We start from the raw sequence: 23,930 nt of genomic DNA, 5'->3' as shown, positions 1-23,930 counted from the left end.
CACCATCCCAACCGTGAAGCACGGGGGTGGCAGCATCATGTTGTGGGAGTGCTTTGCTGCAGGAGGGACAGGTGCACTTCACAAAATAAATGGCATCATGAGGAAGGAAAATGATGTGGATATATTGAAGCAGCATCTCAAGACATCAGTCAGGAAGTTAAAGCTTGGTCGCAAATGGGTCTTCTAACTGGACAATGACTCGAAGCATACTTCAAAGGTTGTGACAAAATGGCTTAAGGACAACAAAGTCAAGGTATTGGGGGGACCGTTACAAAAGTGTGCGACGAGCAAGGAGGCCTACAAACCTGACCCAGTTACACCAGCTCTCTCAGAAGGAATGGGTCAAATTTCACCCAACTTATTGTGGGAAGCTTGTGGAAGGCTACCCGAAACTTTTGACCCAAGTTAAACAATTTAAAGACAATGCTACCAAATACTAATTGAGTGCATGTAAACTTCTGACCCACTGGGAATGTGATGTAATAATTAAAAGCTGAAATAAATAATTCTCTCTACTATTATTCTGACATTTCACATTCTTAAAATAAAGAGGTGATCCTAACTGACCTAAAACATGGAATTTTTACTTGGATTAAATGTGAAAATTGTGAAAAACTGAGGACTTGTGAAAAACTTAGTTTAAATGTATTTGGCTAAGGTGTATGTAAACTTCTGACTTGAACTATATCTCTGACAAGATTAGGTACAACATAATAATATTAAGTCGTTCTCTTTGCGTAAGAGTTTGACAGCGGTTACACAATGTGTGGCTCCCCATCTCTCTTTGAGAAAGAGTTCTTGCGCATCATTCGTTTTTTTTTTCTTTTCAGCTTGACATTGTTTTCTTCTGACACCTGCACTTAAAAAATCAGTCGTCTCTTTAGTCTAGATGTACAGGGTGTTGATGATGTGCGTGTGTGAATACAGCTTGACACGTACCAGGAAAGTACTCGAAGCAAGTCACGTCGGGTATGAAAGTGAACATTTACTCGGAGGGCGTCTGTGATGATTTCAATTGGCTAAATGATCCACTTGACATTGATTGAGGGAGCTAATGTGGTTAATGTTCCTGGAGTGTTTCTCTGCATTGCGTCATGTGGTGCGGCGGCAACCAAGTGTTTTTCAGCGCTGATTATCTCAGACCTTATGATAGATGGGATTTTAAACAGTGCTACTTGAACCAGACTCACTCTGTGTTGAGAGGAAGATTTACACAATGTACTCTTGCATAAACAATTAATCATGCTAATCAGAGAGAGAGAGAGAGAGAGAGAGAAAGTCCTCTAGAATATGTTGACATTGCAGGTGGTGCGATTTGAATCATGAAGTTGTAGATACTGTTGCTCCACTCTAATGTAGAACTAATGAAGAAACAGAAGGTAAACTGTTTCCAGGACTATTCGTTTGACTTCTATATATGGAAGACCATTGGAAAGCAGTCTTTTGTTGTGAGCCTGTCTCATATGGTGTATGCCAAAATGCGCCCATCTTGAATGTCAAGTCTTGATGTTTGCTGTTTTGTGTTCTCTGTGTTGTGTTGGGTACTGTAGGACCTGGCTCAGTACGTCAATGAAGTGAAGAGAGACAACGAGACTCTGAGAGACATAGCCCAGTATCAGAAATCCATCGAAAACCTTGTAAGCAACTCATCTTGATTCAAAAATGACTGTGAAGTGAGCTGGGTTTTAAGTGTGACCTCTTTCTTTCTCTCTTGCATCCTCCAACCCCCACCCCCTTTCAGAATCAGTCTCTTAGTACCTATGGGAGACCAAAAGGAGACGGAGAGGTACGCGTTACCTCAATCGACAAACGTGCCAAACAGGACCGGTGAGATGTCTGTCTGGTGTGTGTGTGGTTTTCTGTGTGTTTCTGTGTGAGTGCATGTATGGATGTTTGTCTGGAACGTGGCAAGATAAGATCAAGTCTTTTTACAGTCCCTCGTCTACTGCTTGCTTGTAATGCTTTATGGATCCAGTAATAGGTGTTTATTTGCAGCTATTGTAGTGCATTACGCATCACTCAATCAGGCATTACAAATGCACTTATAATACATTCTGAAAAGGGTATTCATGCTAACCAAAGTCATCTTTTTATCTCACCTGACAAAGACTTCTGTGAAGTGGAAACATTGTGTGTTTGGGGGCAGGAATAAAGCACTGGGGAACAGCAATATTCTGTGATCAGACCTCTCATTCCTTTACCTTCTTTTTATCTCTCCCTCTGTGTCTTTCCTCTGACACCACAGGCACATCTTCCTGTTCGATGCTGCTGTGATCGTCTGTAAGAGGAGAGGAGACAACTATGAGATGAAGGAGGTGATCGACCTGCACCACTTCAAGATCACCAACAACCCCACGTCAGATAAGGAGAACAGGAAGGTGTGCGTGCGTGCGTCACTAAAAGCGAATCAGACACATATTGAGATTGCCACATTCATTGACGAGCGTGATCAGATATTGTGTTGATTTGATGGATAGAACAGCTTGCCTTTTCCCCAGATGGTGTGTTTATTAAACATTGCCTTGTGCCTGATGGTACACACACACACACACACACACACACACACACACACACACACACACACACACACACACACACACACACACACACACACACACACACACACACACACACACACACACACACACACACACACAGCAACAAGCACCCAGCAAAGTATAATATTCACTGTTGTGGATAATGATACATTGCACAATGGCTTCCCAGGGGATAATAATCATTTAGATTATAATAACTTTAATTTGTTAAGAAATGAGACAATAATCAAGCCAAAATCTAAGCAGCATGCATCTTTCCTATTACATGAATGACAACCCCTTGTCTGTTGTATAAGGCTAGGAATCTACGAATGCTGGTCTATAGTGTACAGTGCTTGTTTTCAAACCCCACCCTCTCACACGACCTCCCACCTACCCCCTATACACACCCTATGATTGGTCAAGAGGCTCTCTTTCTCTTATCTGATTGGCTGGTGGCTTAGCCCAATCACTGCAGCCTGAAGACCACTTTAAATGGTCAATCTGGAATTTGTACATCCATTTGTAGTTTGATTGTCCCTTTAATGGCTGTTCTCATTGTTTTTATAAGCACAGCTGCCCTGAGCACTGAGCAGTAAGGTACATGCAGACTACAGAGCCCTCGTTGTAGGAAAGATAACTCTAGCAGAACACACAACATTACCTCTGAATATACACTTGTTTATTGTACTGAAATGTGGATACCTTTTTCAAGACAGCCTTGTCTCTGTGTAATAACAAGGAGAGGTGGTTGTAGCAGGTTGTTGTCAGGGACGCTGGAGTAATGGCTAGTCTTTAAGGTGGCTAATCTTTAGTGATTAAGTTCTGCAGTGTCCTATCTGCCTTGGGGCTGCATGGACACTGGTTCATCTCTCTCAATTTCCATGTCAATGTAAGGGCTTTACTGGCATGGGACACATGTTTACATTGTCAAGGCAAATTAAATAGATAATAAACAATATATATATTTTTTTACAGTAAACATTAAACTCACAAAAGTTCCAAAAGAATAAAGACATTTCAAATGTCATATTATGTCTAATATTATGTCTATATACAGTGTTCTCTATCAATTCAATTCAATTCAAGGGGTTTTATTGGCATGGGAAATGTGTTTACATTGCCACAGCAAGTGAGGTAGATAATATACAAAAGTGAAATAAACAATAAAAATGAACAGTAAACATTACACATACAGAAGTTTCAAAACAATAAAGACATTACAAATGTCATATTATGTATATATACAGTGTTGTAACAATGTACAAGTGGTTAAAGTCTATCTCTCTCTCTCTCTCTCTCTCTCTCTCTCTCTCTCTCTCTCTCTCTCTCTCCCCCTGCGTATACCACTCTATTTCTTTCTATGTTGACTACCCCATTCTACCTCACTATGACCCCCTCATCTAGCTCCCTCTGTATCTCTCTAGTTCACTCTCTCATTGCCCTTTTTGTCTCCTGTTGTAGTGGTCCTATGGGTTCTACCTGACACACAACCAGGGGCAGAGTGGCTTCGAGTTGTTCTTCAAAACCAAGGAGCTGAAGAAGAAATGGCTGGAGCAGTTTGGCATGGCCATGTGAGTGTGTGTTCTGTCCCATGTCATGCCTCTGCCTCACTCCCCCTGCAGCAGTGTGTGTTCTGTCCCATGTCATGCCTCTGCCTCACTCCCCTTGCAGCGGTGTGTGTGTTGTGTGTGTGTGTGTGTGTGTGTGTGTGTGTGTGTGTGTGTGTGTGTGTGTGTGTGTGTGTGTGTGTGTGTGTGTGTGTGTGTGTGTGTGTGTGTGTGTGTGTGTGTGTGTGTGTGTGTGTGTGTGTGTGTGTGTTTCTGTGAGAGAGACAGATAAAGTGTTTGTGTGTGTCCTCTCTTGTGTGTACTGCCTTACTGTCACAGTATTGACGTGTCATTCTTCCAGTTATTCAGGTAAGTACAGATCATGATTAATGAGTGTCACAGTCCTGAACTCTCCTGGCACCCTGCTCTGAAACACTAAAGACACCAAAGACTCCCCTCCCCTCACCTGCTCCAAATCACCAGACTGATACAACAACCAGAACTGACTGCCTGGAAAAAACCTATATAACTATTTCTTAGACAATCAAAACTCCTTTCAGTGAATGGTGCAATTATATATTATGCTTGCATGAGAACAGCGCCTCCTTTGCAAATACACACAAGCGTTTCAGCTTTGATTAATGAATAAAACTTGTGTACTGTATGTTCTATAATTACTTTGCACAAAAACATAAAACTGTGCCAAATATTGCCAAATATAAAGGGGATGTTTAACTACTTTATCAAATTGCTTGAATGAACACCAGTATGTTAAATTCACTCTGTAATAGACTGGATATCTAACAATGTCCTGACAGAGAAGCTGATTAGTGACTGACTCAGAATGGGTTTTATCAAGTAGTCCATTGACTCAACTACATGCACACTTGGCCATATAGGAACATTGTCCCTGTAAATCGTCTGTGTCATCTATCTCAGTCTCGTTGGGGACTTCACCCGCACATGTGATCTAACATGCACTTGTCATCATAAATACCACTGAGCCAAACCCCAAACACATCTGGTCATCTAGTGGAGGACAGGGGTCCTTTTCACACTGTAGCTTTTTAGAGAGGAGGAGTGGAGATCAGAGGACCTGGGATTATTAGATGCTTTGTTAGTGTTGATAAGGACATTTACAATTTGTTTACAGCGGGATGGGGGGGCACCTGCTACAGCAAAAAAAAGGGGGGGGGGGACAATTGACCCTTTGCTAAGACCCGCCCCCCCCTGGTTACTGTTCCAACCTCGGACAACATTTTCCCTGGAAGCCCAATTCCCCATTCAACCACATTCGAAATCCCCCCACAATGATCTCAAACTGTGTTTGCAATACACAATGAAATGAAACACAGACTGACTAGCCCTTGCTAATCAGGAAACACTTGGGTATGTTGTGGTGGACTGTCATTACAATTGCTTCACAGGATCCTGTTAAATGTTTGTTGTGTAGCTAGCCAACTGAATGGCTCTGAATTCACTGTCAGCACGCAGTCGAAGCTATAACTATCCTGATGTCGACAGCAGATGGGAGCTCTATTCATAACATGCTAAATTAGCTAGCTAACATTTTTTTTTTTACATAGTTTATTTGCACCTTATTTGTAGAACAATCTTCAAAATGTAGTTAAATGTGATGTTCTGGTTCCTCTCGGGAAATTCACAAAGCTGATTGACGACCTTATTACTGATGAGTGTTTTTTGTTGTTATGATCGTGTTTTTCTTTCCGCTTTTATTTGGTATTTATATTGATTCGTGTATTTTCAGTAATTTATGTAATTCAGGGCTTATCTGTAGAAGAGACCTTGGTCTCAGCATGACCAAAATAAAGGTTAAATAAAAATAAATATTTAAACATTTTGAAAATAAGTTATTTTAAGTGGCTAGCTAGCTGGTGTTAGCTATGTTTGGTGAGACTGAGAGCTAGCTAACCAGCTGAGCTAGCAAACAATATAGCAACAGTATCATTTTGGATTCAAGAATCACAGAAGCAAGTACTCCCCAATTATTCAGTCATTTAAACTCAGTTTTTGCCATAGCATTCACTGGCTTTCATGTGATTTAAAGATGAGAATGTCCGAGGTGTTGGACTCAACGACAGTTGCTATCCATTGAAAATCCATTGGTTGCCGAAAATTCTGGGGCAGGGCTTAGTGAAGGGTCAATTATATGAAATAGTACGTTGGACTGTTCTATGCCGGTGATATCAGAAACAAAAAGAGAAAAGGAGGAAAGGAAGGAAGAAGAAAAAAGACAGCATCAGAGAAGAAAATAGAAAATAGGGGAAGAAAAAAGTTAAAAGGCGTGACGCAATGCTGAGAGAAGCATGAGCTTGATTAACTCAGTGGAATTAATGAGTTTGGAGCGGAGAGAGAGAGAGACAGGAGAGAGAGACAGAGAGAGAGTTTCAGGGAGACTGTGAAGAGAAAGAGATAGAGAGACAGAAAGAGAGAGGCAGAAGAGTTAGAGAGCAAGAGACAGAGAGAGCGAGAGAGAAACGCTCCTTCAGTTTCTTTGGCACACAATCACTGAGTCACTTGGCTCCCTGGAGAGACTGTTGACTGATCCCAGTACTGTTGTTTTGTCACGTGCTGCAGCTCAGTTCAGTTCAAGACAGTGAAGAGGATGAGACACATTTAGACTGCTAATATAATGGCACTGTAGTCAAACTAACTCTGGATTACTTGACCTAACCCACATGAATAAATACTATAGTATTCACTGTCGTGTTAGCTGTAGTTTACTGTAGTATATACAGTTAACTATAGTATGAATGTTGTAATAAAAAAAACATTTTTTTTAAGTGTTTGCAAATTAAAAAATAAATAAATAATTAAATATCACATTTATACAAATATTCAGACCCTTTACTCAGTACTTTGTTGAAGCACCTTTGGCAGCGATTACAGCCTCGAGTCTTCTTGGGTATGAGACCACAAGCTTGGCACACCTGTATTTGGGGAGTTTCTCCCATTCTTCTCTGCAGATCCTCTCAAGCTCTGTCAGGTTGGATAGGGAGCATCGCTGTACAGCTATTTTCAGGTCTCTCCAGAGATGTTCAATCGGGTTTATGTCCAGGCCCTGGCTGGGCCACTCAAGAACACTCAGAGACTTGTCCCGAAACCACTCCTGCGTTGTCTTGGTTGTGTGCTTAGGGTCATTGTCCTTTTGGAAGGTGAACCTTCACCCCCAGTCTGAGGTCCTGAGCGCTCTGCAACAGGTTTTCATCAAGGATCTCTCTGTAATTTGCTCTGTTCATCTTTCCCTCAATCCTGACTAGTCTCCCAGTCCCTGCCGCTGAAAACATCCCCATAGCATGATGCTGCCACCACCATGCTTCACCGTAGGGACTGTCATGTTCCTTTTACTGAGGAGTGGCTTCCGTCTGGCCACTCTACCATAAAGGTCTGATTGGTAGAGTGCTACAGAGATGGTTGTCCTTCTGGTGGGTTCTCCCATCTCCACAGAGGAACTCTGGAACTCTGTCAGAGTGACCATCTCCCTGACCAAGGCCCTTCTCCCCCGATTTCTCAGTTTGGCCGGGCATCCAGCTCTAGGAAGAGTCTTGGTGGTTCCAAACTTCTTCCATTTTGTTCTTGGGGACCTTCAATACTGCATAAATTGTTTGGTACCCTTCCCCAGACCCTTCCTCAGCTCTACGGAATGTTCCTTTGACCTCATGGCTTGGTTTTTTTCTCTGACATGCACTGTCATCTGTGGGACCTTATATAGACAGATGTGTGCCTTTTCAAATAATGTCCATTCAATTGAATTTACCACAGTTGGACTCCAATTAAGTTGTAGAAACATCTAAAAAATGGGAACAGGATGCACCTGAGCTCAAATTCGAGTTTCATTGTTATTTACGTAATAAATTGTGTGTAGATTGATGAGGGACATAATTGTTTATCCATTTTAGAATATGTATATATATATATTTAGCTTTATTTAACTAGGCTAGTCAGTTAAGAAAAAATTAGTATTTTCAATGACAGCCTAGGAACAGTGGGTTAACTGCCTTGTTCAGGGGCAGAATGAAAGATTTTTACCTTGTTAGCTCGGGGATTCGATCTTGCAACCTTTTGGTCACTAGTTTAGCGCTTTAACCACTAGGCTACCCTGCCGCCCCAATATGGCACTAACCTAACACAATTTGGAAAAAGGCTTCTGCTCTTTTCTATAACCTGTAGAGAACACAATATGGTGTATACTTGGCATGTAGGTTTCTCACTTATGGGTGGCACAACATGTGATATGGGGAGGGGAATGGGTTAGGTATATGCAAATGAAATAGTCTGGTATTTACTATAGTTAAAAGCAGTGTAGTGTTTTTGTGCACTGTAGCGGTTTTGCGAACATTACTTGTGTATTTACTATAGTATTCTACAGTATATTACAACATTCTATAGTAAGTATTACACATGATCGAGGGATACTACATTGTGTAGTGTAGTATTCTACAGTATACTGTCATATTTTTTTCATGTGGGAAGAATCAGGAAGTCTGTCTCGGGTTGCTACCAGGTTTTTTATTTATTATAATTGTCAAAAATTAGGTGAAGGCCCCTGACGTCAGGTGTTACTATGGGCAACATGTAAACATAACGACTTATGGAAGTAATACAGAAACTGCCGAGCTTGTATCAAAGTACCCGTGTAGTCTGTATGTAGACTGTAGAGCTACAGTCAAGTTCCAATGTGGAACCGAGATTTGCTACCAGTATAGCTGACTGCAGTTACCTTAACGTCACAATGTGAAACTGCCAATGTACGATTGCACTTGTCTTTTCTAATCTTCATATCCTTTCTTGCCCATGTCTTGTAGATCCAACATACGTCCAGAGAATGGCACCAGTAACTTCCATGAGTTCAAGATGCACACCTTCGACAGAATTACATCCTGTAGCTACTGCCACATGCTGCTAAGGTACAGGGTCACACACGCACACACGCACACATACTACATGTTCTTTTACATTTGAGTCATTTAGCAGACTCTTATCCAGAGCGACTTACAGGAGTAATTAGGGTTAAGTACCTTGCTCAAGGGGACAGCAACAGCTTTTTGACTGACAACCCTGAACCTGTGTCTACAACCAATGGGTATATATTGTTTGGGGCCGGCAGGTAGCCTGGTGGTTAGAGCGTTGGGTGTCAAGGTTACTGGCCCCGAGCTGACAAGGTAAAAATCGGTTGTTCTGCCCCTGAACAAGGCAGGTATTAACCCACTGTTCCTCGGTAGGCCGTCATTGTAGATAATAATTTGTTGTTAACTGACTTACCTAGTTAAATATATGGATCACTTCATGGCTGGGGGCGCATGATGTGAAGAAGACCCAGCTGATGACCCTATATGGCCCATTATTGCCCATTCCAGGTGGATGTCAGATGGGGAAAATACATTTAAAATATATGTGAGCATGCAAGAGGACAAATATACTAGGCGAGAAGGGGAGTTACAAGAGTGTGAGCTGACTGAGCATGGTGTGTTTACAACATCTGTGTGTAACCATGACCCTAACCCATAACCCTAACCCTAACCCTAGCTTCATGTCCACAACCTGGCTCAACTCTAACCCTAGCCTCACCCATAACCCTAACCCTAACCCCAGCTTCAATTCCACATCTGGGTTCAACCCTAACCCATACCTTAGCTACCATGGATGTCCACACCCTGGCTCAACCCTAATTCTAGTTTGTGTGTGTGGCTCACCAGGAGAGTTAGTCAGACTGGGGCGGCCGGGCTTTACATCATTGTAATCAGCAGGAGGTTCTGGAGTGGTTATGTAAAAGACAGTACCGCCGCAGGTAGGGAGGAGTGGAGAGGCGATGACGGATGGTTGAACCCGAGACAGGGGAGTTGGAATGGCATCAAGTCACATCTTTTAAAGACTCTTCGTCCTCCTCCTCTTTCTTTACTGCCTCTCTTTATCCCACACACACACACACACACACACACACACACACACACACACACACACACACACACACACACACACACACACACACACACACACACACACACACACACACACACACACACACACACACACACACACACACAGTCTTGCGCAGCTAACCTTGTGGGGACATACAATTCAGTTCCATTCAAAATCCTATTTTCCTTAACCCCTAACCTTAACCCTAACCCGTACTCTTACCCTAACCCTAACCTTAACCCTAACCCTAACTCTAAACCAAAAACCTAACCTTAACCAACACAATGTCCCACAAGTATAGTTAAACACACACACACACACACACACACACACACACACACACACACACACACACACACACACACACACACACACACACACACACACACACACACACACACACACACACACACACACACACACACACACACACACATACACACATGCCACACTGAGTAACACTGGTTGTCTCTCTCTTCTCTCTTCCAGGGGTATCTTTAACCAGGGGTACCTTTGCTCCAAGTGTGGTGTTGGAGCCCATAAGGAATGTCTGGGGAGGTTTGGCAGCTGTGGAAAAACAGGTGAGAACCCCCCTCAAAACACAGACTCAAGAAAGCAGTACACTACAAGTAGTACAGTACATACACTATATGATCGATAGTATGTGGACAGCTGCTTGTCAAAATCAAATCAAATCAAATCAAATTGTATTTGTCACATACACATGGTTAGCAGATGTTAATGCGAGTGTAGCGAAATGCTTGTGCTTCTAGTTCCGACAATGCAGTAATAACCAACGAGTAATCTAACTAACAATTCCAAAACTACTACCTTATACACACAAGTGTAAAGGGATAAAGAATATGTACATAAAGATATATGAATGAGTGATGGTACAGAGCAGCATAGGCAAGATGCAGTAGATGGTATCAAGTGCAGTATATACATATGAGATTAGTATGTAAACAAAGTGGCATAGTTTAAAGTGGCTAGTGATACATGTATTACATAAAGATGCAGTAGATGATATAGAGTACATTATATACGTATACATATGAGATGAATAATGTAGGGTATGTAAACATTATATTAAGTAGCATTGTTTAAAGTGGCTAGTGATATATTTTACATCAATTCCCATCAATTCCCATTATTAAAGTGGCTGGAGTTGAGTCAGTGTGTTAGCAGCAGCCACTCAATGTTCGTGGTGGCTGTTTAACAGTCTGATCTCATTCCAAAATCATGAGCATTACAGGTTTTTTTTACCATCTCTAGGACCCATTTCTCAATATTTAGGTCACTTTTTCAAAACTCTTCACACAGTTCTCCTAACCAACTTTCAGCTTGGCACAGTAGTTAATTTCACATCCAAAATGCACTAAAACTACCAAAACTCTTCATACATGTCTCAAATCAACTCATTCTTCCGTAACACTAGCAAAGGTTGTCACCCAACAAGCACACGTTGTCACTCATAAAGCAATGACCTAAAAAACACTAACAACAGGAAGCATTACACAATGTTTTCTTTTGTAAAAATGTCTTTACAAAACAAGAATCAAGAATGACACCTCTCTACTGTTTAGAATTGACTGTAGTATATGTTACAGGAATGAATCAGACATGATGCAATATGCTTCAATATCTTTTATGTCATTGTTTGGAATTGAGTGATTCCAAAATACAAGAATTTGTATATACACCATCTACCAATACAGATACAGTAGCAATGCTAGTCAACCCTGTCTTCTGCATTTGGCCACAGGTTCTCATCGACATTACATCTTATGTCCTCTTGGGCAATACACCTAGGAAAGAATATTTTGGAATGCCTGGTCCATCCCTGGAAATCTTCTGCAGATATGTCCAGGCATCCAGTATTCATTGTGTCCAGGGTGGACATTTGATCATGAGGAAAATCATTAATCTATGGGGTTGAGGAATGGAGAGTAAGGAAGGAGGAAAATAATTAATCTATGGGAATTGAGGAATGGAGAGTAAGGTGGGAGGAAAAGTGACACCATCCTGGGATGGGCTGCAAACCACTCTGTGACTGCACAGGAGTGGTGAAATGCCACATTGTCCCACACTATTACAAACGTTGGCCTATTTCGCCTCACTGCAACCCTTTCCTCACCTGACCCAACCCTTCCATAGAGGTCATCCAGGAACGTAATGAGACGCTCGGTGTCGTATGACCCAATTAGCGGTTTGTGTAACAGCAATCAATCAGAGGATATTGCTGTACACATTGTGATGTTGGCACTCCTCTGGCCCGGGACATCCACTGTGGCTCTTTTTCTAATCGCATTCCTTCCTCGCCGCCGTGTTGGCCAAGTTGAAACCAGCCTCATCCACAAAGATGAATATGTGGGCTGTTTGCCTGGCTTCAATCTCAATGATTCTCTAAAATAAATCCACAATGCAACATAAGAGTTAGGCTATCACGGTCATTTACATTATACCTAAAAACATGCCATGGTGTGCCTCTGCCCTGTTTGGTTTAGTTCATAACCAGTTCTGTATTTTATAGTCATCTTACCTGGACATATTGGTTCCTGAGTTGCTTGACTCGTTCAGAGTTCCTCTCCAAGGGGACAGTGTACAACTGCTTCATCCTGACTTTATGTTGTTTCAGGACTCTAGAAATAGTTGTTATTGTTACATTGTGAATATTTCCAAATGTAATGTTGTCTGCCAACACTCTGTCCCGAATCTCTGTGAGTTTCATGCCATTGTTTCTGATTCCCATATCAACGATTGCAGTTTCCTGCACAGCAGTGAAAATCCTACCTTTCCTGCCTGTGGGAGGTAACTGTTGGGTCCTAAGCAGAATTCCAAAAACAATTACGCACAAGAGGGTTTGGTGGCTTTGCTCAATTGACTTCTGTAATGTGCAGTTCAGTCAGATGCCCTGGCAGAATGCACATCTCACCTGTTGTTTTGCCGGAACTTTCTCACAATAGATGCCACTGTTGAGCGTTGCAGATTTGGCTGCGCTCTCAGACCAGCCTCTCTCATTGATAGACCATGATTTATTACATAATCAATTATAGTCGCCCTAATCGTATCTGAGACTACAGCTCTTGAGCTTCCTCTCGGTCCTCTTCCACCACACATACGTACTCCTCTCCCTCTCCCAGCCACTCTTCCTCCTCTGTCAGCCACTTCTCTATCTCTGGCTGGGTCCATGTTTATATTACAGTACAGCATTATTCCTAAGATGTCCCCTTTTGTATAGATGGTAATGAAATTGAAAGACGAACACCTGGGTAGGTGTTCAGCTACAATGGGCATCAGCTGTGGTTTTGGTCTAATTGTATTTCATTTTTTAGATTTGGAATACATTTCAATCCGATATTACTGTAGAAATGTAGAAATGTAGTCTTATTCAATTTTGTGTTATGTTAGGTTTTGAACTTAAGTTTAACAGTTTTGAAAAGAGTATGTAAACATGTGTAAATTTGCCTGTAGGTACACAGAGTTTTGGTGGTGGTTGTGTCTGAGTGAGAAAAGAAATCATGACATTTGAAAGATGCAGTCATGGAATGCATTTTGTGCCAAAGCAATGAAACATGATCCACCGTTTAGCCCACATAGACTGATGTTGTGCTCACTGTGTGAAAAGTTTTGAAAAAGAGACATAAGTATTGAGAAATTGTTCCTAGCTGTTGTAAAAAACTGTAATATATAGTTGGTCCCCCCTTTGCTGCTACTCTACTGTGAAGTCTTTCCACTAGATGTTGGAACATTGCTGCAGGGACTTGCTTCCATTCAGCCACGAGCTAAGTGAGGTTCGGGGACTGATGTTGGGCGATTAGGCCTGGCTCACAGTCAATGTTCCAATTCATCCCAAATGTGTTCGATGGAGTTGATGGCTCAGTGCAGGCCAGTCAAGTTATTCCGCACCAATCTCGACAAACATTTTCTGTACGGACCTCGCTTTGTGAACAGGGGAATTGTCATGCAGAAACAGGAAAGGGCCTTTCCGAAACTGTTGCTACAACGTTGGAAGCACAGAATTGTCTAGAATATCTTTGTATGCTGTAGCATTAAGATTTCCCTTCACTGGAACTAAGGGGCCCGACCATGAAAAACAGCCCCAGACCATTGTTCCTACTCCACCAAACGTTACAGTTTACACTATGCAAACTGTATTTCCACTGCTCCACAGTCCAATGGTGGTGAGCTTTACACCACTCCAGCCGACAGCTGGCTTTGCGCATGGTGATCTTAGGCTTCTGTGTGGCTGCTCGGCCATAGAAACCCATTTCATGAAGCTCCCGACGAACTGTTCTTGTGCTGACGTTGCTTCCAGAGGCAGTTTGGAACTCGGTAGTGAGTGTTGCAACCGAGGACAGACCCAGCAGTCCTGTTCTGTGAGCTTGTGTGGCCTACCACTTCGCGGCTGAGCCGTTGTTGCTCCTAGACGTTTCCACTTCACAACAACAGCACTAGACAATTGACCGGGGCAGCTTTAGAAGGTCAGAAACTGGCTTGTTGAAAAGGTGGCATCCTATGTCACTGAGCTCTTCAGTATTGTGCATTCTACTGTCAATGTTTGTCTATGGAGATTGCATGGCTGCACGCTCATTGTTATACACATGTCAGCAACGGTTATGGCTGAAATAGCCGAATCCACTCATTTGAAGGGGTGTCCACATACTTGTGTATGTATGCTCTTAATATGTATAGTTCATGTTAATGTGTATACCTGAAAGTAAATTGAAAAGCTGCCAATAATTAACCTACAATAAAAGAAAAGCTCATAGTCACTGTGTATGGGGATTGGTCAGAGTATGAAACCTGAACACTTATATGACTCCAATCAAATAACATTAGATGTGTTATTGAGCACTCACTGTGCTCACTCACTATACATACCTTTAAACTGCACACACACACACACACGCACGCGTATGCACACACACACACACACACACACACACACACACACACACACACACACACACACACACACACACACACACACACACACACACACACACACACACACACACACACACACACACACACACACACACACACACACACACACACACACACACACACACACACACACACACACACACACACACACACAAGCGCACACACAAACGCACATGCACATGCACACACACATGCAATGGGAACAGAACATGAGTGATTAGAGTAGACTGATTATGACATTCCTCACAACAAACAGGTCCTGCAGACTTCCCCTGACTTGCAGTGAGTGTGTCAGGGGCCTGTGTGTGTGTGTGTGTGTGTGTGTGTGTGTGTGTGTGTGTGTGTGTGTCAGCAGTGCAGGTCAGGTCAGCAGTGCAATAACACAGTCACCAGCCACACCTGGTCACTAGCTTCCCTGAATAGATTACTGTCATGCCACGGGGGGGCTGGAGAAAATCCCAATTGTCTCCCATGTGGAGATAAATGTTAGTCCCTTTTACAGTGTTAGAAAGTAGAATGCACTTGGCTGCAATATGTTATGTTGCAACTATGCTTTCACTACCAACTTGCTTGTTAAGCGGTTATTAACGCATGGCTGATGTTGGCTGAGTAGCAATAGATATAGTAACCTCATCAACACAAAGCAGCTATTGACAGGAAAACAGAACACAATCACAACATCCATGGACAATCAGGAATGTGCATTACAACAATGAATGCTGTGCCTTGGAACAGCGTTATGACTGCAGTTCTGCAGGAGGTATGTGTTTACAGTACTCTGTCTCCAGGGTGTTCTGCAGGAGGTATGTGTTTACAGTACTCTGTCTCCAGGGTGTTCTGCAGGAGGTATGTGTTTACAGTACTCTGTCTCCAGGGTGTTCTGCAGGCTGCAGGAGGTATGTGTTTACAGTACTCTGTCTCCAGGGTGTTCTGCAGGCTGCAGGAGGTATGTGTTTACAGTACTCTGTCTCCAGGGTGTTCTGCAGGCTGCAGGAGGTATGTGTTTACAGTACTCTGTCTCCAGGGTGTTCTGCAGGCTGCAGGAGGTATGTGTTTACAGTACTCTGTCTACAGGGTGTTCTGCAGGAGGTATGTGTTTACAGTACTCTGTCTACAGGGTGTTCTGCAGGAGGTATGTGTTTACAGTACTCTGTCTCCAGGGTGTTCTGCAGGCTGCAGGAGGTATGTGTTTACAGTACTCTGTCTACAGGGTGTTCTGCAGGAGGTATGTGTTTACAGTACTCTGTCTCCAGGGTGTTCTGCAGGCTGCAGGAGGTATGTGTTTACAGTACTCTGTCTACAGGGTGTTCTGCAGGAGGTATGTGTTTACAGTACTCTGTCTCCAGGGTGTTCTGCAGGCTGCAGGAGGTATGTGTTTACAGTACTCTGTCTACAGGGTGTTCTGCAGGAGGTATGTGTTTACAGTACTCTGTCTCCAGGGTGTTCTGCAGGAGGTATGTGTTTACAGTACTCTGTCTCCAGGGTGTTCTGCAGGAGGTATGTGTTTACAGTACTCTGTCTCCAGGGTGTTCTGCAGGAGGTATGTGTTTACAGTACTCTGTCTCCAGGGTGTTCTGCAGGAGGTATGTGTTTACAGTCCTCTGTCTCCAGGGTGTTCTGCAGGAGGTATGTGTTTACAGTACTCTGTCTCCAGTGTGTTCTGCAGGTGAGGCTTGTTTACCTCGGGTCCCAGTTGGCTCTCACTCCCTCTGCTCTTCGTTATCAGCACTGTTCAGCGTCACTTTGTGTAACAGGTCAAAGTTCGATCCAGAGCTGCCTGGCTGTCTGCTGTAGAGGGAGCGGGAGGAGGGAGGGGGAGGGGTGCTTGTTGATGGGGTGTAGCCCGTCCCAGGAGAGCCAATGAACTAACAGAGAACAAACTGTCAGAACAGTCGTCAGCCCTGCCCCCCTGAAGTGGTTTACTCCTGTCAGGTACCTTCAGCACAACACAACAAACCAATGAGTAAAAAGAGTAGACAGTACCGCGAGTTGCTTTCTGCTTCACTAATGAGAGAGTGCTTCTGCAGCGCTGGAACACTGTGTGTGTGAGAGAGTGTGTGTGTGTGTGTGTTGGGTAACAGTTTGTGCGTGTGATCGTGAGTGTGTGTGTGGCTGTTATGCGTTCTCCTTGTAACCCACTCACCATGCCTGTTTTCAAACTCCTTTCAGATCCGGGCTCCTTCAGAACTCAGGTAAGACAGTGTGTGTTTCTATCTCCTTTCCCTTTCCAAAGTTCTGCTCTGTTCTGTTCTTACCCTTTGAAGACGTTCCCCTCTCTGTGGATATTGCCGAAGGAACTCCAATTGACTTGACTTATTTTAGCGTGAGCCGATAGATAGTGAATACAATTCTTCTGTAGATGATTGGAGAGTTGTGAAGGCCAGGTCTTAGCGTATAACTGCCACCCCCATGTGTTTCATTGAAAATGCACGATAAGAAATGTATCAACTTTGGCAACTATTCTGAATGTTTTTTTGAAGGTGACTAAGATAGATTTCGGTTCTGTGATTCTGAAGGTCATAACTGGTGATTGAGGTTATAACTGGTGATGGAGGTTATAAATTATGATGGAGGTTATAACTGGTGATGGAGGTTATACATTATGATGGAGGTTATAACTGGTGATGGAGGTTATAAATGGTGATGGAGGTTATAAATTATGATGGAGGTTATAATGCATTATGCGTAAAAATGCATATTGGCTCAATGCATGCTATGTCTGTTTGCAGAGATAGCATTGGATGACATATTCATTGTGTGTTTGCACAGCAGAGCAGGCATAATCATAGCATTACCCAAACAGTCCCTCTATATTCATCTCACTGCAACAAGATAAATCTGTTATTTAGCATGCAACGCTAGATAGAAATGCATTTACTGGTGATGCAATGCAACCCTACAGAGTATGACTTATTTAACCCATTTACCCTACAGCAGTGGGGGAGGTTTGTGTGGGTCTGTACAATTACCGTATAGGAATTGAAGTTATCACTTTATATATGTATATATGAGTTCCAACTGGAGGCATGCCCCATTTTCTCATCATGGCAGGTTTGCTTGCTACAGTATCTGGTCAGCTTTATTACATTGGAATACATGTCACTGTGTGCGTGTCACAATGAACATATACGATTGATGTATGTATGGACAGTATGTTAGGGATGTACAGTATGCAGGTAGTAGGTTAGGGAGAGTTTCAGTGTGTGTGCGTGTGTGTGTGTGTGTGTGTGTGTGTGTGTGTGTGTGTGTGTGTGTGTGTGTGTGTGTGTGTGTGTGTGTGTGTGTGTGTGTGTGTGTGTGTGTGTGTGTGTGTGTGTGTGTGTGTGTGTGTGTGTGTGTGTTTGTGTGTGTGTCACAGTAGTTAATCATGGTGCCTGTTTTTTTCCATTGCAGGAAAAATCAGTGCAAGGACAGCGCTCAGATCCAGGTTAGTGCATTCTGAATACAACATGGTAATAACAGCCATCTCCTACCCACTCACATCAGTCATATAATCCCCCCTCCTCGCTCTCTCTCTTGTTTTCTCTCTTTCTCTCTCCCCAATCTCTCTCTCGCTCTCTCCCCCTCTCTATCTCCTCTCTCTCTCTGTTGCTCTCTCCCCCTCTCTATCTCCTCTCTCTCTCTTTCGCTCTCTCTCTGTCTCTCTCTTTCGCTCTCTCTCTGTCTCTCTCTCTTTCGCTCTCTCTCTGTCTCTCTCCCTTCCCCTCTCTCTCTCTCTCTCTCTCTCTCTCTCTCTCTCTCTCTCTCTCTCTCTCTGCCTCTCTCCCCTCTATCTCCTCTCGCTCTCTTTCGCTCTCTCTCTGTCTCTCTCCCTTCCCCTCTCTCTCTCTTTCGCTCTCTCTCTCTCTCCCTTCCCCTCTCTCTCTCTCTCTCTCTCGCTGGCTCTTTTGTTATTTTATCTCTCTTTCTTTTAATTTCACCCTCCTTCTTCCTCTGTTGGAATGGACCATGACATACTGCAAACTCTCAAATCATAGACACACAGCTACATGAGGAGGAGGGCGTAAATTGCCTGTTATACTGTGGAAAATCCTTATTGACCCACCATGCAGTGAAATCAATAGGCACTTGATTGCTTGGGCCCTTATCGTTTCATAATTGTCCGCACTCGCATAGTTCTGTCTGCTCAAAGGTGAGCTAACACAGGGTTTGTCCTTGTGTTGTTGGAAATGCATTTCATGCTCTGAGACTCGGTTCTCCTCACTGATATTCTCACGTACTAGTGTCTGTGCCTGTTAGGGCAAGCTAACACACGTTACCCCTGACTCAATAGACTTTTTGCAGGAATCAGATACAGAGAGGAAAACAGAACAGAAAGCAAGTTAAGTCACCCCTCAGTCTCACCCTGTTGTCTACAGTAGAGTGGGGAATGTTTACTAGTGTGTCAGGGTGAAATAGGCCAGGTTAGGAGTGCTACTCTAGGACAACCAGGAAATAACCAGTTAATGGTTGTTCCCTGGTAAACAGGTCTAAGAAACAGGTCTGAACCCAAACACACATATTTGAAGAAGGTTATCTCCCATCTGATAACAGGAGGAGGAACTAGAGTACAGTTATACTGTCTGCATGCTTAACTTGATGAAACATTATGACATGAGAGAGAGGTTATGGTTACGATGGAACGACAGGTGTGTGTGCGTGTGTGTCTCCCCTCGTTATTTTCTATAACGGGATCATGAATATTTTAAAAGAGTTAGGAGAACCGCACGTGTGCACGGGTATGCACACACACACATCCACATACACTCCATCAGGATGACATCCACGGCATAGTGTTGCAAGGTACATGAAGACATGGGGGTCACCCTTGGTATATTGGGGTCTGTTGATTCATTAAGTTGCTCAGTGTGAAATGACCTCAGTTCAGTTCTGCCTCTGTACTGGTATTAAAGCACAGCTACTCTGCTGGGAGGCTGTCTCTCCCTCAGTCTCTCCCTCAGTCTCTCTCTCAGTCTCTCTCTCAGTCTCTCCCTCAGTCTCTCCCTCAGTCTCTCCCTCAGTCTCTCTCTCAGTCTCTCTCTCAGTCTCTCCCTCAGTCTCTCCCTCAGTCTCTCCCTCAGTCTCTCACTCAGTCTTTCCCTCAGTCTCTCCCTCAGTCTCTCCCTCAGTCTCTCTCTCTCAGTCTCTCCCTGTCTCTCCCTCAGTCTCTCCCTCAGTCTCTCTCAGTCTATCCCTCAGTCTCTTCCTCAGTCTCTCCCTCAGTCTCTCTCTCAGTCTCTCCCTCAGTCTCTCAGTCTCTCAGTCTCTCTCTCAGTCTCTCTCTGTCTCTCCCTCAGTCTCTCTCCCAGTCTCTCTCTCAGTCTCTCCCTCAGTCTCTCTCTCATTCTCTACATCAGTCTCTCCCTCAGTCTTTCTCTCATTCTCTCCCTCAGTCTCTCTCTCAGTCTCTATGTCAGTCTCTCCCTCAGTCTCTCTCTGTCACTCCCTGTCTCTCTTTCAGTCTCTCACTCAGACTCTCCCTTTGGCCCCTTCACACAGCCCATTCACAACTATTCATTCTCACAAAATGCTTTATCTTTCCAGAGAAATGTGCTCACCTCCCCCCAAATGATTAATTCCTATGAGATGAAGCATAATCAACCTCTCTCTTTTGTCATTCTCAAACCCCACTGCTTGGCTTTAGAAACTTTTTAGAGATTCTTTCAATCTCTTTCACTCTCGTTTTGATCTCTGTCTCTTTCTCTCTCTCTCTGGTGTCTGTGGACTTACTGCACGGGTTACTATTCCCTCAGTTCTTGTCATGAGCAGCTGTGGGGACAGAAAGGCATTGACGTGCTTAATGGAAGATATCCTTTGTCTTGTGTGTGCGTGTGTGCATGCCTTTGTGTGTGTGTGTGTGTGTGTGTGTGTGTGTGTGTGTGTGTGTGTGTGTGTGTGTGTGTGTGTGTGTGTGTGTGTGTGTAAGTGTGTGTGTGCGCACGCGCACTTTTGTGCGTGTGTGTGTGGGTGCAGAAGTGACCGTGAGAGCCCCATCTTCAGCCCTGCTAGCTTCTCTAGTATTTAAGCACCCTCTCAGCTCACAGGAGAGCTTCTGTCCAGACCAACTCTATCTTAGGCCATAAGGATTAGAGGTTTAGGAAGTGTTACTATCACAGGACCCCCCCCCCACCCCCGTCCAAACCCTGACTTCCCTAGGAACACAGGTACTTTAAAATACATCTGCATCCCTCTCTTGTCGACCATCCTTAATCTATTCCCCCCCATCGCGCTCTTCTGTTTCTACTCTCTTTATAAGAGTCTGAGCTTTCTTCATCACCACACTGTTCTTGTTTGAACTGAATCTCCTTAGATACAAACACAATTGAACAGATATGGCCAAGAATATGGCTCTATTCCTTCTAGTCTACTCGGTTGGATTCTACCTGGCTTTTGTTTTACCTTTGGATAACAAAAATGTTTGATGACTGGAAAATTGGACAATAGCACATGCGATGTTACCAAGACCAAGGATAAAGCTATTGTTTCATAGCTTTAGATTGCTTGGTCGTATATGGATGGTTGGTATGGTGACAAGTGGGAGGGTGGCAAAGGTGCATTGTTTTGCTTTCAGATCTACACACGCACCCATATAGATGAATATGAACACACTGATATTGTGGTTGTGTTTTCTCTCTCAGGGTTACCTAAGATGTTGGTGACCAGGAACTATTTTGGCGTGCCAAGTCCCATATGTGGCCCGCCCCTCAACATCCAGCAAGGTGACATCATCGAGCTGGTCTGTGCCGATCTACACAGCTCCTGGTGGCAGGTGAGAGAGACATCGGTGTGTGTGTGTGTGTTTAGGTGCGTGTGTGGAAGGTGAAGTGTCACTTCTCTCCACCATGACATGTTACCTCCCTCTTGATCAAACCATGCGGTAACAAACTATTTCAGATGAAACTAAATCAATTGGTTTGTTCAATCAGTGAATCATATGCACCATTGTGTAAACTGAAACATTAAGCCCTGCCCTGACCAGTGACATAACGTTGTTGTGTATCAGCACTGTACAGGTACACCTATTGAAAGACACACCTATTAGACTGGGACAATAACTAAATGAGCAATGTGGAAGGAAAACAAGTGTCATTTTCCAAGTTTTCTTTCTGCTGAACATTTCTGTTTAATTCTCACAATATCCAGTAATCAACATGGCTCTAATTGATTTTCTTAGACTGGTCTGTTTTGTTTGGCAGCTTATTCTAATCTGACTGTGCCTCTGCGCTGTGTGACTCCAGTGTGACTCCTGTGTGACTCCAGTGTGACTCCTGTGTGACTCCAGTGTGACTCCTGTGTGACTCCAGTGTGACTCCTGTGTGACTCCAGTGCATTTCTAGCTGCATTGTCTGTCTGTCACACACTGCTACGGGTAACTGCACAGGGGGTGGCTAATCCACTGCTTTGTCAATTGTTGAAACTGTAGGTTTCAGCATGGCATTTTTACAGCAACACTGAAGAGCTGTCGTAAACATGGAGGGTACACACTGAAACTACACCCAGACAACACTGAAGAGCTGTCGTAAACATGGAGGGTACACACTGAAACTACACCCAGACAACACTGAAGAGCTGTCGTAAACATGGAGGGTACACGCTGAAACTACACCCAGACAACACTGAAGAGCTGTCGTAAACATGGAGGGTACACGCTGAAACTACACCCAGACAACACTGAAGAGCTGTCGTAAACATGGAGGGTACACACTGAAACTACACCCAGACAACACTGAAGAGCTGTCGTAAACATGGAGGGTACACGCTGAAACTACACCCAGACAACACTGAAGAGCTGTCGTAAACATGGAGGGTACACACTGAAACTACACCCAGACAACACTGAAGAGCTGTCGTAAACATGGAGGGTACACACTGAAACTACACCCAGACAACACTGAAGAGCTGTCGTAAACATGGAGGGTACACACTGAAACTACACCCAGACAACACTGAAGAGCTGTCGTAAACATGGAGGGTACACACTGAAACTACACCCAGACAACACTGAAGAGCTGTCGTAAACATGGAGGGTACACGCTGAAACTACACCCAGACAACACTGAAGAGCTGTCGTAAACATGGAGGGTACACGCTGAAACTACACCCAGACAACACTGAAGAGCTGTCGTAAACATGGAGGGTACACGCTGAAACTACACCCAGACAACACTGAAGAGCTGTCGTAAACATGGAGGGTACACGCTGAAACTACACCCAGACAACACTGAAGAGCTGTCGTAAACATGGAGGGTACACTCTGAAACTACACCCAGACAACACTGAAGAGCTGTCGTAAACATGGAGGGTACACGCTGAAACTACACCCAGACAACACTGAAGAGCTGTCGTAAACATGGAGGGTACACGCTGAAACTACACCCAGACAACACTGAAGAGCTGTCGTAAACATGGAGGATACACGCTGAAACTACACCCAGACAACACTGAAGAGCTGTCGTAAACATGGAGGGTACACGCTGAAACTACACCCAGACAACACTGAAGAGCTGTCGTAAACATGGAGGGTACACGCTGAAACTACACCCAGACAACACTGAAGAACTGTCGTAAACATGGAGGGTACACGCTGAAACTACACCCAGACAACACTGAAGAGCTGTCGTAAACATGTAGGGTACACGCTGAAACTACACCCAGACAACACTGAACATTTCACCATGTTGTCGTGTGGGGGAAGTCTTATAACACACGTATGCATGCACACACCCACAAACACACACATTCTTCCATAATGTGACTTTAATCTGGGAGAACAATAACAGGCCTTCAGGAGCACGCCAGATGAGGGTGTGGGCATCACCGTCCTTGTGTACAGCTTACCCTGCCAATGTGTGTGTGTGTGTGCCTTTCCAAACCACACAGAGGCACACGCCCATTCAGACACCTTCCAGCTCTTTGTTTGTGTGTTTTGGGCTAGCTGGCTGTCTGGCTGGCTGGCTGGCTGGATGGCTGGCTG

General features: G+C 43.9%; 2 protein-coding genes across 47 annotated transcripts in view; both read left to right on the top strand.

Moving 5' to 3' along the window:
• Nucleotides 1-23,930, top strand: part of LOC118378233 (guanine nucleotide exchange factor VAV3) — a 153,209-nt gene that overhangs the window by 99,728 nt on the left and 29,551 nt on the right. For all 5 annotated transcript variants that reach the window (XR_008083590.1, XR_008083589.1, XR_008083588.1 and 2 more), the window contains exons 12-20: nucleotides 1,551-1,637; nucleotides 1,742-1,827; nucleotides 2,246-2,378; nucleotides 4,002-4,111; nucleotides 8,914-9,015; nucleotides 10,517-10,608; nucleotides 17,147-17,169; nucleotides 18,371-18,404; nucleotides 21,595-21,725. Coding sequence is in view for 1 of the 5 variants with exons in the window: in XM_052483375.1 (XP_052339335.1) it covers nucleotides 1,551-1,637; nucleotides 1,742-1,827; nucleotides 2,246-2,378; nucleotides 4,002-4,111; nucleotides 8,914-9,015; nucleotides 10,517-10,608; nucleotides 17,147-17,169; nucleotides 18,371-18,404; nucleotides 21,595-21,725 (798 nt within the window). In the remaining 4 variants the exon portion in view is untranslated. The remainder of the gene's footprint in view (nucleotides 1-1,550; nucleotides 1,638-1,741; nucleotides 1,828-2,245; nucleotides 2,379-4,001; nucleotides 4,112-8,913; nucleotides 9,016-10,516; nucleotides 10,609-17,146; nucleotides 17,170-18,370; nucleotides 18,405-21,594; nucleotides 21,726-23,930) is intronic.
• Nucleotides 15,469-17,097, top strand: LOC127912840 (keratin-associated protein 10-2-like). 42 transcript variants are annotated; one of them, XM_052483415.1, is made up of 4 exons: nucleotides 15,469-15,973; nucleotides 16,067-16,159; nucleotides 16,203-16,517; nucleotides 16,604-17,097. In XM_052483415.1, the coding sequence occupies exons 1-4, from the start codon at nucleotides 15,675-15,677 to the stop codon at nucleotides 16,839-16,841; spliced, it is 945 nt and encodes a 314-aa protein (XP_052339375.1). In that variant the 5' UTR covers nucleotides 15,469-15,674; the 3' UTR covers nucleotides 16,842-17,097. The 42 variants fall into 42 exon arrangements, 41 of the variants coding, with proteins under 41 accessions (XP_052339375.1, XP_052339380.1, XP_052339378.1 ...); XM_052483420.1 differs by having other exon boundaries at nucleotides 15,469-16,023; nucleotides 16,110-16,159; nucleotides 16,203-16,560; XM_052483418.1 differs by having other exon boundaries at nucleotides 15,469-16,066; nucleotides 16,110-16,159; nucleotides 16,296-16,560.

The sequence above is a fragment of the Oncorhynchus keta genome, chromosome 28 (genome assembly GCF_023373465.1).
Source record: "Oncorhynchus keta strain PuntledgeMale-10-30-2019 chromosome 28, Oket_V2, whole genome shotgun sequence".
Classification (NCBI taxonomy): Eukaryota; Metazoa; Chordata; class Actinopteri; order Salmoniformes; family Salmonidae; genus Oncorhynchus; species Oncorhynchus keta.
Note: the sequence above shows the minus strand (reverse complement) of the source record. Positions and strands in the feature narration are given on the sequence as shown.